Source organism: Ahaetulla prasina, chromosome 11 (genome assembly GCF_028640845.1).
Source record: "Ahaetulla prasina isolate Xishuangbanna chromosome 11, ASM2864084v1, whole genome shotgun sequence".
NCBI classification, from domain to species: Eukaryota; Metazoa; Chordata; class Lepidosauria; order Squamata; family Colubridae; genus Ahaetulla; species Ahaetulla prasina.
The window spans coordinates 12,794,171-12,812,025 of record NC_080549.1 but is presented as its reverse complement, the minus strand read 5'-3'; the positions used below and the strand labels follow the sequence as shown (position 1 = coordinate 12,812,025).

The 17,855-nt window shown below is 44.6% G+C and overlaps 2 protein-coding genes across 5 annotated transcripts in view; both read left to right on the top strand.

The window, feature by feature from the left end:
- The first annotated feature begins 56 nt into the window (after window positions 1-56).
- Window positions 57-11,123, top strand: TRMT12 (tRNA methyltransferase 12 homolog). Its single transcript, XM_058197118.1, has 7 exons — window positions 57-219; window positions 1,390-1,558; window positions 3,226-3,424; window positions 5,158-5,308; window positions 7,003-7,112; window positions 7,421-7,578; window positions 8,252-11,123. The coding sequence occupies exons 1-7, from the start codon at window positions 146-148 to the stop codon at window positions 8,717-8,719; spliced, it is 1,329 nt and encodes a 442-aa protein (XP_058053101.1). The 5' UTR covers window positions 57-145; the 3' UTR covers window positions 8,720-11,123.
- A 3,245-nt stretch (window positions 11,124-14,368) lies between these two features.
- The window catches only part of SYTL4 (synaptotagmin like 4), a 40,315-nt gene continuing 36,828 nt past the window's right edge, over window positions 14,369-17,855 (top strand). For 2 of the 4 annotated variants that reach the window (XM_058197117.1, XM_058197113.1), the window contains exon 1: window positions 15,655-15,700. In XM_058197117.1, the coding sequence (XP_058053100.1) occupies window positions 15,670-15,700 (31 nt within the window). In that variant the 5' untranslated portion in view covers window positions 15,655-15,669. Of the gene's footprint in view, window positions 14,497-15,654; window positions 15,701-17,439; window positions 17,537-17,855 lie in introns of those variants that run through there. The other 2 variants (XM_058197115.1, XM_058197114.1) reach the window with 2 other exon arrangements.

The following is a 17,855-nucleotide window of genomic DNA, read 5'->3' as shown; positions in this document are numbered from 1 at the left end:
TTTAGCTTCCTGTTGTTGTTGGTGGTTTTTTCAAATGGGGTCCCACCCTTTTCTCCTTCCCTCCCGGAAAGCGCCGGCGCCGAAACTTGAGTTCCGTCCCCGCGACTGATTCCGCCGCTCCTCCGTGAGCGATCGATCGACGAAGATGGAGGCCGGTGCTTCGTCCTGTGGCGGCACGGCGGCTCTGGTTACCGAGGCTCAGTTTACGCAGCTTTTCAGGTGTGGAGGGACGATTTCTAGGAATACGGCGCGTTGGGATGCGAGGGGTTTCTATGCAGGAAGGTCTAATTTCCCTAAACCCGCTTCATTTCAGTCTGTGCCCCCCCCCCCGTTCTCTCTCTCTCTCATCTATTATCTGTCTGTCTCCCTCCTTATCGTTTGTCTACCATCTCTCTCTCTCTTCTCTCTCTCTCCTATATCTGCCTGCCTGCCTACCATCTTATCTCTCTCTGTCATCTGTCGGGGTTTACGGGGTCTCCATAGGGTGACTCTATGATCTGTCTGTCTATCTATCTATCTATCTATCTATCTATCTATCTATCTATCTATCTATCTATCTATCTATCCTCATCTCTCCCTCCCTCACTATTGGTACCTCCCTCCCTCCTTACCTATCATCTTATCTCTGTCATCTGCCTGCCTGCCTGCCTACCCACCTACCAAATCTATCTATTGATCTATCTATCCTTCCTCATCTCTCCCTACCTACCTATCGGGACCTACCTACCTACCTACCATCTTATCTCTGTCATCTGTCTATCTGTGTCTGTCTGTCTGTCTATCTATCTATTGTCATCATCTCTCCCTCCCTCACTATTGATACCTCCCTACCTACTTACTTATCATCTTATCTCTGTCTGTCATCTGCCTGCCTGCCTGCCTACCCACCTACCATCTTCTATCTATCTATCCATCTATCTATCGTCATCTCTCCCTACCTACCTATCGGTACCTACCTATCTATCATCTTTTCTCTGCCATCTATCTATCTATCTATCTATCTATCTATCTATCTATCTATCTATCTATCTATCTATCTATCTATCTATCTATCATCATCTCTCTCTCTTATCTCTATATAGTCACCCACCCACCCAGTCCGTCCATCCATCCATCCATCCATCCATCCATCCATCCATCCCAGCTTTCCTGTTTTGTGGCTATGCCATGAACAGTTTCCTTGTAAAGTCTTGATGATTTCTCTGGCTGGCCACTTGGTGAATGTTGGTGAAGCCAGATCCATTTTCTCTATGTTGTTGACTTCATGTGGTATTGCCCAGAAATTAAAAAAAACAAAAACAAACCACCAGTCTTTCTTGCGTTCTCTTTTGGACCTTCTCTGTAGCAATACATTCTGTGGGGATCCTCACAAATGGTTTGCCATTACAGGAAACTCTTGAGGAGAGAAGGGATTTTGAACTCCCTTTATCGAGTGCAAAAACTTCCTGATGGGACCACAGCGTTGCCTATACTTGGCCAAAGCTTCACAGCGCAGCACCTTCAACAACTCAAGGAGAGCATACCACATGGAAAGGCCTGCGCTCTGACATGGATCCATGTAAGTCAAGCTCTTGTGAAGAAGTCAGGTTTTTTTACCTAACTCTAGACTTATCTCTGGAGCTGGAAATAAATTCAAGTAGTTCCTGAGTTAAAACAGTTCATTTAAGTACTGTTCAAAGGTAGAACAGCACTTTTAAAAAGTGACTAATGACTGTTTTTCACACGTATGACTAGCAGCATCCCCATGGTCATGTGATCAAAATTCAGACACTGGTTGAGCTGTGGGTTTGGATTGGGACTAGCGCTGTTCTGATATCACAGAAGGGCTGGTTTTGTATAAGGTAATGCTTTGGGAACCACTGGGATTTTGATTTTTTTTTTATTTTGCATTTATATCCCGCCCTTCTCCGAAGACTCAGGGCGGCTTACACTATGTTAGCAATAGTCTTCATTCTATTTGTATATTTATATACAAAGTCAACTTATTGCCCCCAACAATCTGGGTCCTCATTTTACCTACCTTATAAAGGATGGAAGGCTGAGTCAACCTTGGGCCTGGTGGGACTAGAACCTGCAGTAATTGCAGGCAGCTGCTGTTATAACAGATTGCATTAGCAGTCTGAGCCACAGAGGCCCCTTTAACACATTCACAGTGTTCTGCCTTTTGAACCTTTCTGTCATAAGCATCCAATAGGCTAAAACACATGAAGAACGGTTGCAGGAACTGGGCATGGCTAGTCTAGTGAAGAGAAGGACCAGGGGAAACAGGATAGCAGTCTTCCAATATTTGATGGGGAAGAGAGAGGAGGGAGTCAAGCTATTTTTCAAAACACCCAAAGGCCAGACAAGGAATAATGGATGGAAACTGATCAAGGAGAGATTCAACCTAGAAATAAGGAGACATTTTCTGACAGTAAGAACAATCAACCAATGGAACAGAAGTTGCCTTCAGAAGTTGTAGGAGCTTCATCACTGGAGACTTTCAACAAGAGACTGGATTGCCATCTGTCAAAAATGATGTACGGTCTCCTGCTTGGGCGGGGGATTGGACGAGATAACCTATAAGGTCCCTTCCAAGTCTGTTAGATAGTCCTCGACATACGATCAATCACTTAACAACCGAATATATGGCTCACCAGAAAAAAAGAGATTTAGGATATGGCCTTGATGTTCCAAAGGTTTGGCCTCCTCCACAGTTACGTGACTCAACTTCAGGGTATTTGCCGATAGTCACATGTATGGTCACTTGCAGCACCATGTGGTCACATGACTGTGTTTATAATAGTTTTGGCAAAACCGCACAGTGAACCATTGGTTTGCTTAAAACTGCCACAAAAAAGGTCGTATAATTGGGTTGGTCGTATTTTACAAATGTTATGACATATGACCGTAATGAGCAGGTTCAGAAGTTGTGGGCACGTCATTACTGGAAGCTTTCAAGAAGAGACTGGACTGACATCTGTCAGAAATGGTGTAGGGTCTCCTGCTTGAGCAGGGGGTTGGGATTTGATAACCTACAGGTCCCTTCCAACTCTGTCATTGCATTGCATTGCATTGCATTCCATTCCATTCCATTCCATTCCATTCCATATACAGCTCAGATGTATAGCTAAGATAACCAAGGTAACCAAGAAGGGCACCTACGACTCCCTTTAGAAAGGATTTGAAACAGAAGCAAGCTCTGTGTATCACCGAAGGAACTGACTGTTTGTTTTTCTTTCTTAGAATCCTATTCCTTCGAAAGCAGTTATGGTACGTTCACCCGTTCAGAAACTGCACAGCGAGCTACAACACCTCATGTCAATCCACGGTGCTGCGTGGTCAGAAGAGCTGGAGAAAGATCTGCCCCGGTCCTGGCAAAGGCATGGGGACCTTGTTCTTCTAAGCGAGGATTGCTTTAGAGCAAAGCAGTGGAGAGAATTGGGTAAAGAGTCATTTACTGAGTTGGGCGGCTATAGAAATCAGTCAATCGCACAAACAAATAAATCGCAAATATCCCGTATTTTTTGGCGCATGAGACGCAGCTTAGTTTTTGGGGAGGAAAATAGGGGGGGGGGGAATTTGCCTACCAGCTATTCATCTGGCTAGCGTCCTTAGTCTGGTCATCTTCAGCACATTAGTTTGCTGGTTTTGAGTGCGTGCACAAGATTTTTATCCCCTGGTTGGGGATTCAAAAAACAGCTTCTAAAGCACAGCTGATTGTGGGAGAGAGAAGCAATGAGAAAAGCAGGCAAACGGTGGACGATTACTTCACTCGCTGGCGCCTCGTTAGGGCTGAAAAAAAGCTTCTAAAGCACAGCTGATCCTGGGAGAGAGAAGCAATGAGAAAAGCAGGTGAAGGGCTGACGATCACTTCACTTGCTAGCGCCTCGTTAGGGCTGGAAAAAAGCTTCTAAAGCACAGCTGATTGTGGGAGAGAGAAACAATGAGAAAAGCAGGCGAAGGGCGGAAGATCACTTCACTTGCTAGCACCTTATTAGGGCTGGAAAAAAGCTTCGAAAAAGCTGCCTTTGGAGTATAAGACGCATCCAAATTTTCAGCCTCTTTTAGGGGGAAAAAGTGCATCTTACACTCCGAAAAATACGGTAATTTTACAGTGGGGGATCCCTGTTCAGAAAAACCAAACTTTTATTCCTTATCTATGATAAGTGTCTTTGCAGAAAGAAATTGTGGGGAAATGCAAGTTTAAAATAGCTAGAATGCAATTCTATTAATTCGGGTCCGAACAGTGGCAGGTGTTTTTTTTTCTCTCCCATCATAAATGTTAATTTCCTTTCCTTGTTAAGGTTAATATTCGTTAGTTACATAGCAGTGACTTGGTGCTCAGGGTTTCACGAAGATCTGGCATGCTGGATCTTTATTACATGGGGTTTACATAATAAAAGAAAGAGGAGGAAGAGACGAAAACATGGGGCAACAGGAGAAGAAGGTGCAATAATTGCAATTATACATACTTGGGCTGGATTACAATTATTGGGCTTCATAATTGCCCTAAGCCATTGTTTATTTAACCATAGTTTGTTGAATAAACCACCGTGGGCTAAAATTCCTACCGCACATTAAACCAATATGCAACAAAGCACATTATAGCTGAATATGTATTCAGCGCAGACAGTACATGAGAACAAAGCAGATAATGTCCAGATAGGTGATAGAAGTCGATCTGCATTGATCTCCCGAAAGATAAACAGAGTTAGTACTTGAATGTGAGACCACAATAAAATATAAGAACTGCCATCTGAAGATTAGATTGCTCTTTACTCATCTGATGATATGGTTCCTTTTAGAAACGTACATAAAATAACCACATGTTGATTCTTAAACATGTCCTGGTTGGTTTTGTGAAACTCGGGGTCGGCAACCTTAAACACTCAAAGAGCCACAAATGTTCTAACCGAAAGCCCCCCCCCCCAGTTCAATTCTGAAGCCAACTGGAAGTCCAGTTCTCCCACCATAGAGTCTCCTCCTAGCGCGGCGTCCTTTTTCCTCTACCTATCCTAACCGAAAGCCCTATCAACTCTGGAGCCGACCGGCGACAGGGAGCCGCAGCAGGGGGATGAAAGAGCCACATGCGGCTCCAGAGCCACCGGTTGCTGACCCCTGGTGTAACTGAACAACACTGTCGTGAGAAATAATGGCCTTTGCTCTCCGTTCTAGGCCAAGGACTTTGGCAGGCGGTTGCTGATGCTTTGGGGGCCCGGCGTTTAGCCAAACGGGGCCGAGTGCAGCCAGATTTGTTTCGCTCTCCTGCTGTGACCCTGTTGCTGGGCGAGGATGGTTGGGTTGAACAGGTGGACAATGGAATCAGGTAAGGGAGAAAAGGTTCTTCTTTACGTGTCTTTTCTTCATTTACACTTCATTGAAACTGGAAGTACCTTATCTGGTGCGCGCATGCCCCCGGGTAGCTCCTCCTCCTGACGAGTGTTTGTGCGTGCGCACGCAGCGCTCCATTTTGGGCACTTGGTGCTGCATGCACTCATTCACACGCTCCCTTTTTGGCACTCGGTGTCAAAGGACCATCACTGTCCTAGACATTCAAGTTTAATCGAGAAAGTTGGTGGTGTTCCCTTGTGCAGGACACAGAATAATGGCCTTAAATTACAGGAAAGCAGATTGTGCTCGAAAGTTAGATGAAAAAATTTCTGGATAAAAATTTGGTGGATTTTACAAAATGTTCTGAAAAAGAAGATAAAGTCCCTGCCGCAATTTTTTTCTGCTGGGAATTATTACGGACTGTACAGTAATTGAGACCAAATTGATCTTAAATCTAATAACAGCGGCAAGATTACTGATAGGATAGTATTGGAAGAAAAAAGAAGTACCCACAATAGAAGAATGGATATTGAAAGTTGCCAATTTGGCTGAGATGGCAAAAATCTCAGCCTTTTTGAAAGACAATACGCAAGAAAGATACTTAAATGAATGGAAAAAATGGATTGAATATATTCAAAGTAGATATCAGACTAAGAGTTATCAGACTGCCTTTGAATGATTAGGATGTATTATTTCTGATTGTTTTGGGGGAAGTTAGGAATTGATGAGAGTTGTAGGAGTATGATTGAGTTAGGAGGAAATTTTTTTAGCATATGTTTGTTTTATTTTTAACTATACCTTGTGTTTGTTCCGGGAAGTCGGGGGGGGGGGGTGAGGGGTGAGGGAGGTTTGTGAAGGGACGAGGGAGGGGGGAAAGGAGGGAAAAGTTTTGTAAAACTTTTCAATTAAAAAAAAAAAGTTAGATGAAAAAAACTTTCGTGATTATTTTGACTGTGGGAACTAGCTAGATTTCCTGTGCCGGAGCTCTTAAAGCTGATAAGGCCTGTTAAAAGTGCCACATTGTTTTTCCTATTCATGTACAGTAATTTTCATTCACCATACTTTATGCATGTTTTACTCTGGATATGAAGTTATCTGATCGTTGCTAGTCGCTTTGGGAATTCTGTTGCTGGACAGGATAGAAAGATCTCTGATAAGTTGATACGTTTCCAAAACAAACCAAGATGAACGTCTGCTTGGTTAGTCTAGGCTGCAAATTTTTTGGCTTTCATCAGGGCCATGAGCCCTTGTTAGCGTTAGGCTATAAGTATACCTCTTGGATGGGGTGGCTCAGTGGCTAAGACGCTGAGCTTGTTGATCGAAAGCTCAGCAGTTCAGCGGTTCGAATTCCTTGTGCCATGTAAGGGGATGAGCTCCCGTTACTTGTCCCAGTTTCTGCCAACCTAGCAGTTCGAAAGCACATAAAAAATGCAAGTAGGAAAATAGGGACCACCTTTGGTGGGAAGAGAACAGCGTTCTGTGCGCCTTTGGCGTTGAGTCATGTCGGCCACATGACCATGGAGACGTCTTCGGGCAGTGCTGGCTCTTCGGCTTTGAAACGGAGATGAGCACCGCCCCCTAGAGTCAGGAATGACTAGCACGTATGTGCGAGGGGAACCTTTACCTTTATACCTCTTGGGAAATTTAGGGTGGATAGCTAGTCTCCTGCATCTGTATTGTTCTCCACAGATACAGCTTCGACGTGACCCAGTGCATGCTGTCTCCAGGAAACATTACTGAGAAGCTACGGATAGCCTCCATGTTATGCACAGGAGAAGTAGTGGTGGATCTTTATGCTGGTAAATACTGCCTTTTTAAAAATATATAAAAAGATAAAGTTCCCCTCGCACATATGCTCTAGTCGTTCCTGACTCTAGGGGGCGGTACTCATCTTCGTTTCAAAGCCGAAGAGCCAGCGCTGTCCGAAGACATCTCCGTGGTCACGTGGCCGGCATGACTCAACGCCAAAGGCGCACGGAACACTATTTCCTTCCCAGCAAAAGTGGTCCATATTTTTCTACTTTTTTTAAAAAAAATTATAAGGTAATGTATAATGTATAATGTAACGGCATGGACACTGAGCTCATTTTGCCTGTCTTCTCTTCAGGGATTGGCTACTTCACTCTGCCTTACTTAGTTCACGCTGGTGCCGCCTTTGTCCACGCTTGTGAGTGGAACCCCCACGCCGTGGAAGCTCTACGGAGGAACCTGCAACTGAATGGCGTTCAGGATCGCTGCCACGTTCACCAGGGGGATAATAGGAAGGTGAGTAGTAAAGGCCTCAAAATGGCCCCTGAAACTTTGTCTCGGCTAGCTCAGCCACAGTTGTGTCAGATGCCGTGAGAAGAAACAAGCCAACTTGGTTTTCTTTCCGGTAGTGATTTCGTTTATTGGGTCTGCTACAAACCGGGTCTCAGTAAAAGTCGAGGTCTCTCTGTATAAAGTCTGCACTGAGACCTTCTGCCTCTCAGCCCCTTTTAAACATCCCGCGTTGTTCATGCCCCGCCCCATGGCTGAACTGCTCCGTTGATTGGACGCCCGGCCGCTCTCTCCCTCCTCGTCTGACAGTCTCAGCTGCCACATCATCTGCTAAATCCCAGAACTAAAGCAGCTCTTCCTAATGCCGAGCCCTCATCTCCCTCTATACCGGCCACCAGTGTGCAGATTCCTTTCTCACGCTTGCCAAACGCGGATCCCTGCAGCCTTCAAACAAGTCCTTGATATGTCATCCCTTTGGGTCTTTGATTAGGGGCTGCTCCCATGATCCGTATCCCTGTAGTGTCACATGTCGAGCCGGAGCTGGGCTCGAAACTTTGCCTGTTTGAAACGTTAAAGAGCTGCTGCTGTTCTGAGTAGAAACTGAGCTAGGAAGACAAATCGATGCGTTGATTTGAGAACGTGTTTCCTCTGCTCTCTCTCTCTCTCTCCTTGGCTGGAGGTGGAACTACGGGGTGTGGCGGACAGAGTAAACCTGGGATTGATCCCGACCTCGGAGGAAGGGTGGCCAGTCGCTTGCCAGGTCTTAAGAAAGGATGTCGGAGGGGTCCTTCACATACACCAAAACGTGGAGGCTTTCCCAGGAAAGGCACGCGAGTTGTCCCAGCCACCGGAGCAGAATCAGTCACGTGACCAGGGTCCCGCCCGAGCGATATCCTGTGGCCAAGAAGATCGAGTAACTCTGAAGGACCACGATGTTCTCCAGAAGGTTGCACAACCATTCACGGCTTCAGCCAAACAAGAATGGCAGGGCTGGGCAGAAGCCACGGCGACACGGATCCAGACGTTGCTTCGGGACCTGAACAGGCAACCTTGGAAAACCCGAATCTTGCATCTTGAACGTGTAAAATCGTACGCCCCTCATGTAGACCATCTAGTCTTGGATCTAGATTGCCGGCCGCTTGAGTAGCACACGGAGAACGTCTTCTCTCCGACTCAGGGGAATCTTGGAAGAAGCAGAGTATGGGTATCACATTCTGGATCTTCACAAGCTGCTTCCCACTTTTTGAATCCTGAAGTTGGTGGCTGGTGGTGTTACATAATTTTTTTGGGGGGGGGGGTTGTGAATGCAGTCAGAACTTTAATGAAACCTTGAACCCCGGCGGGACTGAACATAAGAAGGCGATAAAAATGATTTGGACAGCTAGTTGATGCCTGCTGGGTTCTACAAAGTAAGCAGCAATAGCACTTAGACTTATATACCGCTTTACAGTGCTCTACAGCCCTCTCTAAGCGGTTTACAGAGTCAGCCTCTTGCCCCCAACAATCCGGGTCCTCATTTTACCCACTTCGGAAGGATGGAAGGCTGAGTCAACCTTGAGCCTGGTGAGATTTGAACTGCCAAATTGCAGTTAGCCTGCAGTACTACACTCCCAACCAGTGTTCCACCATCAATCCTTCCAGCTTTCTTCCTGAGCTATGCTATTTGCTGGAGATTCTACATCATATCGAATAACTTTTGGTGACCGTAGATTTAACATGGTTCTTTCCTACGATGTCTGCAAAAAGGACATAGGAATTGTGGGAAAGATTACAAACCACATAAGCGAAATCCAGCCATTTGCACAAAAGCATTTGTTATTGCCATTATTGGTTGAATAATCCAAAATAACTGGGTTCGTGCATTAAATTAAGCCGCAGACCATGGTGTCAGCTCCCATGACTGGATTCACACAACGGTTAGATTAAAAACAAGTCCATAATCATGTTTAATTGGCCTCGCACCACGAGATGAGCAGCATATAAATTTGGTAAATAAATGAGAAGCCAGCCAAACGTGGTTTTCCAGTGAACAAAAGGAGGACTAGTTCATGCAATAATTAATAGTTTGATTCTAATTCCTTCTGTCATTTTGTGAATGAGGAAGACAATAGAATAGAATAGAATAGAATAGAATTTTTTTATTGGCCAAGTGTGATTGGACACAGAAGGAATTTGTCTTGGTGCATATCAGTGTGGGTTTCAAATTTTTTAAACTACCATCTGTGGGTGTGGCTTGGTGGACGTGGCATGGCATGGCTTGGTGGGCGTGGCTTGGTGGGCGTGGCAGGGGAAGGATACTGTAAAATCTCCATTCCCACCCCGCTCCAGGGGAAGGTTACTGCAAAATACCCATTTCCTCCTGATCAGCTGGAACTCGGGAGGCAGAGAATAGATGGGGGCAGGGACAGTCAGAACCAGTTCTTAAAATTTCCGCCACCGGTTCTCCAGAACCGGTCAGAACCTGCTGAAACCCTCTTCTGGTGCATATGCTCTCAGTGTACATAAAAGAAAAGATACGTTCATCTAGAATCAAGGTACAACACTTAATGATACTCACAGGGTACGAATATTTATTTATTTTATTTATTTTATTCGATTTTTATACCGCCCTTCTCCCGAAGGACTCAGGGCGGTGTACAGCCATATAAAAAATCCACAATATACACATTAAAACAAGATTAAAACAAAACATATTACAAGGTGGCCGGAATTTAAAAGCAATTTAACAAACCTTAAAATATAAATTACCCCAATTAAAATTTAATAAAACTTTTAGGCCAGTCCCGCTTGAATAAATAGGTGCGTTTTCAGCTCACGGCGAAAAGTCCGAAGATCAGGCACTTGACGTAAACCAGGGGGAAGTTCGTTCCAGACCGTAGGAGTTCCAACAGAGAAGGCCCTACCCTTGGGGGCCGGCCGCCAACATTGTTTGACGGACGGCACCCTGAGAAGGCCCTCTGTGTGAGCGCACGGGTCGGTGGGAGGCATGAGGTAACAGCAGGCGGTCCCGTAAGTACCCGGGCCCTAAGCCATGGAGCGCTTTAAAGGTGGTAACCAAAATCTTAAAGCGCACCCGAAAGACACCCGAAAGACCAATAAGCAATCAGGAAACAATATCAATATAAATCGTAAGGATACAAGCAGCAAAGTTACAGTCATACAGTCATAAGTGGAAGGAGATGGGTTTGCATGGCCGTTGGGGCAGCCTTAATCTAATTTTTATCTTCTGAGATAACAATAGAAGCTGTGAACACATAGTTAGGGCGATGTCTATGTTTAAAGGGTTGTGGTTGTTGCATATTTTTTTTTTATCAGAACTCAGAACTAATACCCAGGGAAAAGAAGTGAGTCATATGTTTGTTCTGTAGGTTACCATCTTTATCACCTTTCCATACCAGGTTTGAACTAGAGTGTGGTTAGATTAAAAGTCTTCAGTCACCGATATGCAAAAAAGGCATTATTATGATAGAAGTCCTTTGCGTTATTGGATTTTTGAGCGAAATATCAATGTAATTTGTATTTGTAACTCTAATGAAGAAAGTTAAAAGTTACTCTTTTTTTTTTCATATTCCTTGCACTTCCCCTCTTTTTCTCTCATTTCCTCCCCCCTCCCCCCGGGTTTTTATTAAAAGTCTACAGAAGGTAAAACCTAAATTATATACAGGACCAAAGATATGCAAGAGGAGAATAAAACTACCCGTGCTTTCAAGCCATTTGCAAACCCAATTATTCCAGCTATTTTATCTCGTAGTGAGTGTGGTGGGCATTGCTGGAGAAACTATAAACATGATGGTTATTCCTGCTTTTGGTGACGGTCTTAGCTTTGCATTTTGGAGCAGGTCAGCCCTGCTTCCTGTTGTCCCCAAACCTGGGCTCTTGCTTCGTGTCAAAACCACCGGACACAAGGCGGGATACAAAATTACACTTTTATTTTGGTACCAAGATATAAGGACCCTGGTTCAGAAAAACTAACTAAGGGCCTTGAGCAGTGGTGAAATCTGAACTGGTTTACTACTGGTTCGGTGGCTGCGCATGCGCCCCATGCAACAGATGCTGGTGTACGTGCACACATATGCAGTGCGCGCCAAACGGAGGCATGGGAAGAAAGGTAAGTAGAACAGTGCGTGGAGGGGGGGGATGATCAGCTGTGGTGCGCAATCTTCGGAGCCTCTTTTGTTTACTTTATTTTAAAAGCATTTTTTGCTACCTATTTGGGCGAATAAGAAATAAAAAATGCTTTTAAAAGGTTTTAAAAAAGGCTCCGACAATCATAGCTGAGGCGCGTGATTGCCAGAGCCTCTTTTTTTTAACCTTTTAAAGCATTTTTTTTACTACCTATTCGCCCTAATTGGTAGTAAAAAAATGCTTTTAAAAGGTTTAAAAAAAGGCTCTGACGATCGCGCGGCTCAGCTGTGATTGTCGGGGCCTTTAACCTTTTAAAGCATTTTTTTTACTACCTATTCGCCCTAATTGGTAGTAAAAAAATGCTTTTAAAAGGTTTAAAAAAAGGCTCTGACGATCGCGCGGCTCAGCTGTGATTGTCGGAGCCTTTTTTTTAACCTTTTAAAAGCATTTTTTACGACCTATTCCTACCATTTGGGTGGGAAAAGCGAGCAAGCTGGAAAGAAGCGGCAAGCGGGTGACTGGGCGATTGGGTGGGCATGGGCGGGGGGGGGGGACACAGGGATTTTTGCTACCGGTTCTCAGAACCATCTACCACCATCACTACTGGATCGACCCATCCGGTCCGAACCGGGAGCATTTCACCCCTGGCCTTGAGCAAGGTCATACAACAATTCTTAAATTCGAAGGGTGGTCCCATAAACCCCTTCACTATTGCTTAGTTATTTTTTTTTTAAATTTGCATTTATATCCCGCCCTTCTCCGAAGACTCAGGGCGGCTTACACTGTGTTAAGCAATAGTCTTCATCCATTTGTATATTATATACAAAGTCAACTTATTGCCCCCAACAATCTGGGTCCTCATTTTACGTACCTTATAAAGGATGGAAGGCTGAGTCAATCTTGGGCCTGGTGGGACTTGAACCTGCAGTAATTGCAAGCAGCTGTGTTAATAACAGGCTGTCTTAACAGTCTGAGCCACCAGAGGCCCTTATTGGCTTACAATCCCCTAAAAGTCCTACGCTTCTTACGCTAATAACTAAAATCGTGTCACCTGTTGTTCACCCCAGGTCATGGGCTTCCTTGCCAGCTATGTGGTTTTGGGGTTTTTTTTTTTAATAAGCGAGCTATTCTTGTTCCTAATATCCTGGCTAGTGGTTTTCTAACAGGGAAGGTGCTAACTTCTGTCTCTCTACGAATGTGCAGCCCCCCCCCCTTTCCTATTGCAGAGCAAAACAAAAGAACAAACAGTTTTGTCTGAGGAAGCACCACTCCCCGCGACTCCCCCCCCGCCTCCTCCTGCAGTGAGAGAAGACAGGAAAGAGCAAAGCTCTTATCTGTTTGTTGTAAGGCAAAGAAATGAAGATCAGAGAAAATGTTTTATCAGAATTCATATTCCTCACTCTCACGTCCATTCCATCCATACCTGGGTCTTATCTCCACATGTGACCCTTCCTCTGATCCCCAGGGCCTCATCCGGACATACGTTCCATCATCAGATCCTTCATTCCTGTCTTACTGTGGACCAGTACAAAACAGAACATGGTGTGTAGACTGACATTTTAATAGAGTTTTAGACCTTTTTTTTAAAAGGTCCTGGGCTTTATTTGCATACAGTGACAATCCCACCCCATCTTTACCAACTTGGTACCTGTGAGAAACCTGTGAGAGGAACATGAAGATACCTTCTCTTGAGCTTCCCTCTGGGTCAACATCTGCACCTCTCGTTTTAAAAGGCATGTAGAATTAGCCAATTGCAGAGATAGCTCAGCCTTATTCCTCACACGTTTATACTTTCTAGATAAATTCTCTGGTGTCATGTACCGGTGATGCATCACTATATTAAAAAAATCTTTTTTAGATGATCACACAATAGAAGGGCAAAGGAGAAGAGGAGGAATGGTGAAGAGGAAAGAAGAAGGAGGAGGAGAAGAGAGGAGGAGCAGATGGAGAAGAAGAAGAGGAAGTGGAAAAGAAGGAGAGGAGGAGGAGGAGGAGAGATGAGGAAGAGAAGAACAAGGAAAAGGAGGAAGAAGAGAGGGAGCAGATGGAGAAGAAGAAAGAAGGACGAGGAAAAGGAGAGGAGGAAGAGATGGAGGAGGAGAGAAAAGAAGAGAAGGAGAGGAAGAAGAAGAAGATGGAGAAGAAAGAAGGACAAGAGGAAAAGTAAAGGAGAAGAGAAGGAAGGAGAGGAGGAGATGGAGGAGGAGAAGAAGAGATGGGAAGAGAAGAACAAGAGGAAGGAAGAAGAAGAGGAGGAGCAGATGGAGAAGAAAGGACAAAAGGAAAGAGAAGGAAGAAAAGGAGAGAATGAGGAGACGGGTGAGGAGAAGAGAAAAAGAAGAGAAGGAGAGGATGAAGAAGAGAAGAGAAGGCGCAGATGGAGAAGAAGAAAGAAGGAGAAGAGGAAAAGTAAAGAAGAGGAGAAGGAAAGAAAGGAAGAGGAGAAGAAGAGAGAAGAGCAAGAGGAAAAGCAGAGGAAGAAAAAAGAAAGAGAGGAGGAGGAGAAAGTGAAGAGAAAGAAGAAGAGGAGGAGAAGGAGAAAAGGAAAGAAGAAGAAAACGAGAGAAGAGGAACGGAGCCACTCCAAAGGATGCCCCGCGTAACGGGAGACCACGACGCGACCGAGGCCGCCGGCGCCACCGCCTTCCTTTCCCGAGCGGAGCGCGTCGCCTTTAAGCCGGGGACTCCGCCTCGGGTCAAGGCGTGTTTTTCGGGGCTGCTGCTCCTGCTTGTCTTGGACTCGCGCGGAGAGATCCTCGCGAGGGAGCCGGCGAGTTCCCCGGGCGCGGCGGCTTCCAGGTATCCCCCCCCCAAAAACCTCCCCAACTCCTGGCGCGCTCGGCGCGACTTTTCCGAAGCGCTTTTTCCCACTTTCTCCTCCTTCCTCCTCCTCTTCCTCGGACCAGCTTTTCGCTCCTGCTTTCTCTGCCCAGGATCTGGCTTTGCCCGGAGAGCTTGTGCAGGAGGGGCTATGGAAACGAAGCTTCCGCAGCCACCGGGTGGGATGGGGGAGGCTTTCTTTCCAATTTGGCTTTTTGGACCGGTTCCGAGATGGGCTGGATGGAAGGAGCGCTCTGCAAATTTAACTTAGCAACAAGCCAAGATGTGGCTGGTTTTAAGTTTCCTTGGGTGAATTCTGGCCGGGGGTTTAGCAGGTTTTGGGGGGAGGGTGTATGTGTGGCACTCTGCGTAAACTCAGAGGTACAGATTGTGCCCGGGGTTCTTCTTCACCAACTTCCCAAGAACCTGAGTATTTCTTCCATGAAAGTCGTTGCAGGAAATCGGTTTCAGCATTTATATACATTTACAAATCCTCTTCCTCCCCCCCCTCCAAATATTTTTGTGTATATCCTGGTTCCTGGACTGGAATTTAGACAAGGGTTTAGAATTTAGAGATGGGTTTAGAATTTAGAGATGGGTTTAAAATTTAGAAATGGGTTTAAAATTTAGACAAGGGTTTGGAATTTAGAAATGGGTTTAGAATTTAGAGATGGGATTAGAATTTAGAAATGGATTTAGAATTTAGAAATGGGTTTAAAATTTAGACAAGGCTTTGGAATTTAGAGATGGGTTTAGAATTTAGAAATGGGTTTAAAACTTAGACAAGGGTTTGGAATTTAGAGATGGGTTTAGAATTTAGAAATGGATTTAAAATTTAGACAAGGGTTTAGAATTTAGAGATGGGTTTAGAATATAGACAAGGGTTTAGAATTTAGAAATGGGTTTAGAATTTAGACAAGGGTTTAGAATTTAGAGATGGGTTTAGAATTTAAGGTGGGTTTAGAATATAGACAAGGTTTTGTGTTGGAAACTTGATTGTAACTCTATTCATTACAATCACAAATTGTACCATTAACGATAGACACGTACACATACAGCAGGTGGAAATTTAATTTCAGCCTTACCTCTGACACTGCTTTGGAGTTTGTGACTGAGATCCCTTGAGCCACAAATCGTGATTAGTGAAGCATAATGGTGACATTTGCCATGCCAACCGAACTGGGTAAGGGCTTAGCGCAATTTATTTAGAGAGTATGATTTATGTGGCACATGGAGCATGTCTTGGGAAAACAGTGTCAGGTCATCTGTACTTTTGGAAATGTGTGGTTGGGAGTGGGGGCGGAGAAATTGTATCGGATGACCTCAAGCAGGTATTTATGCTCTTTCTGAATTGAGGGGACTTTGTGCATGCTCAGGAGCTGCAGGTTAACATTCTGCAAGTGAGACTTAATGTATTAATTTTCATCCCACCTTTATTATTATTTTTTATAAATAACTCAAGGTTGTGAATACACACAATATTCAATCCCTCTCCTATTTTCCTGACAACAACAACCCTGTGAGGTGGGCTGGGCTGGGAGAGAGGGACAGCCCCAAAGTTATCCGGTCGGCTTTCATGCTTAGGCAAGATTAGAACTCACAATCTCCTGGTTTCTAGGACAGCACTTTAAACCCAGTAAGCTTGAGCGCCGGAACAGTTTAGTTAACTATGTATTGGTTTGTTTGTATGCAGGTTAATACAGTGTGTCGACTCCTAGCTCTTGTATTCAGAGTGGCTTGAGGATAATGTTTATTATCCAAACCAGCAATTCTGGTTTGTTTGTTTAATTAACCAAATGTTAGAGAAACCACAACTTAGCATTTGGGATGGTTCGTTCGGTTGAGAACGCTATTTGGTGTGGTGCCTTTTCTTACTATCTTCTCAAGAACTGATGGAAGGACTTGTGTCAAATGTTAGCAAATTTGCTTGATTTAACACCGTCCTTGTTTGATGCTGGGAATCACGAAATTCGACGGAGGTGCCGTGTTTATGCTTTCAGTCAGGGGTGAAATGTAAAATTTGTTACTGCTGGTTCTGTGGACATGGCTTGGTGTGTGTGTGGGGGTAATGTGACTGGGTGGGCATGGCCAACTTTTTTTTTTTAACTTTTAAAAGCATTTTTTTCTACAGCCTCTTCGGCTGAGGAGGTTGTAAAAAAAAATGCTTTTAAAAGCCTCTGATGATCCCGGCTGAGTCTCGCGATCATCAGAGGCTTTTTCTTTTCTTTTGAAAGCCGCCCGTTTTTGGTCCCAGGATGCTGCAGGAAGGCCTGCTAGGCCCAAAATAGGGTGTGTGTGTGTGTGTCGCGTGCGCATGCATGGGGGGAGTGCGTGAGGGTCACACGTGCATGTGCTGGGGGGTGGGCCGTGCATCGCGCACACATTGCCGGCATGTGTGCACATGCTTTCGGCACGTGACGACATCACTGATATAGAATAGAATAGAATAGAATAGAATAGAATTTTTATTGGCCAAGTGTGATTGGACACACAAGGAATTTGTCTTGGTGCATATGCTCTCAGTGTACATAAAAGAAAAGATACCTTCATCAAGGTACATATAGAGTAAATCTCTTCATGTTCTTTCCAATCCTTGGAGCTGAGTGTGTGTGTGTGTGTGTGTTGCCGTTGTGTTGTACTGGCCCTTTTAGAGAGCGGAGAAAAAAGAGGTGGAGGCATTTTCCTGGACTCTCGAGCACTGTTTGTCTTTCGGGAAGCCAGAACAGAGCATTTTCTTAACTACTGTTCCTCCTTTCCTGACAAAGCCCGTGACAGCTGAACTGGGAAATGTGTGCCGGTCAAAGATAAACACTGTACTGTACGTCTTACTCTGGGCTGGAGATTGAGAGGAAGCCAAGTTCGGAAAAAGAGCTTCTTGAACCGTCGGCTGTATATTTTCGTGTCTCTTTTTGTATTCGGTTCAAACCTGAGGCTCAAGGCAGAACTTACGACTTGGTGTGAAGACGTTTGATGGGCAAAGATGGGTAGAAAATGCTCAGATTTTGCCAATCTTTTGCACGTAGGAAAAAATGCCACGGGGCCTGCCAGTTTATTGCAAAAACCGCGATGGGGCTTTATTGCCAATTTTAGTATTATTATTTCACTCCACATGTCTTGTTCGCATTCTGTGTGTGTGTTTCAATTGTCAGATTCTGGGTATCTAAGAATCACCCATCTACTTCCACTTATGACGGTATGACTGTAACTTTGTTGCTGGTATCTTTATGGTTTATATTGATAGTGATTGTTTCCTGATTGCTTATTTGTACCTTATGACTATCATTAAGTGTTAAATTTGTACCCAATGTCTATCATTAAGTGTTGTAAGTGTTGTACCT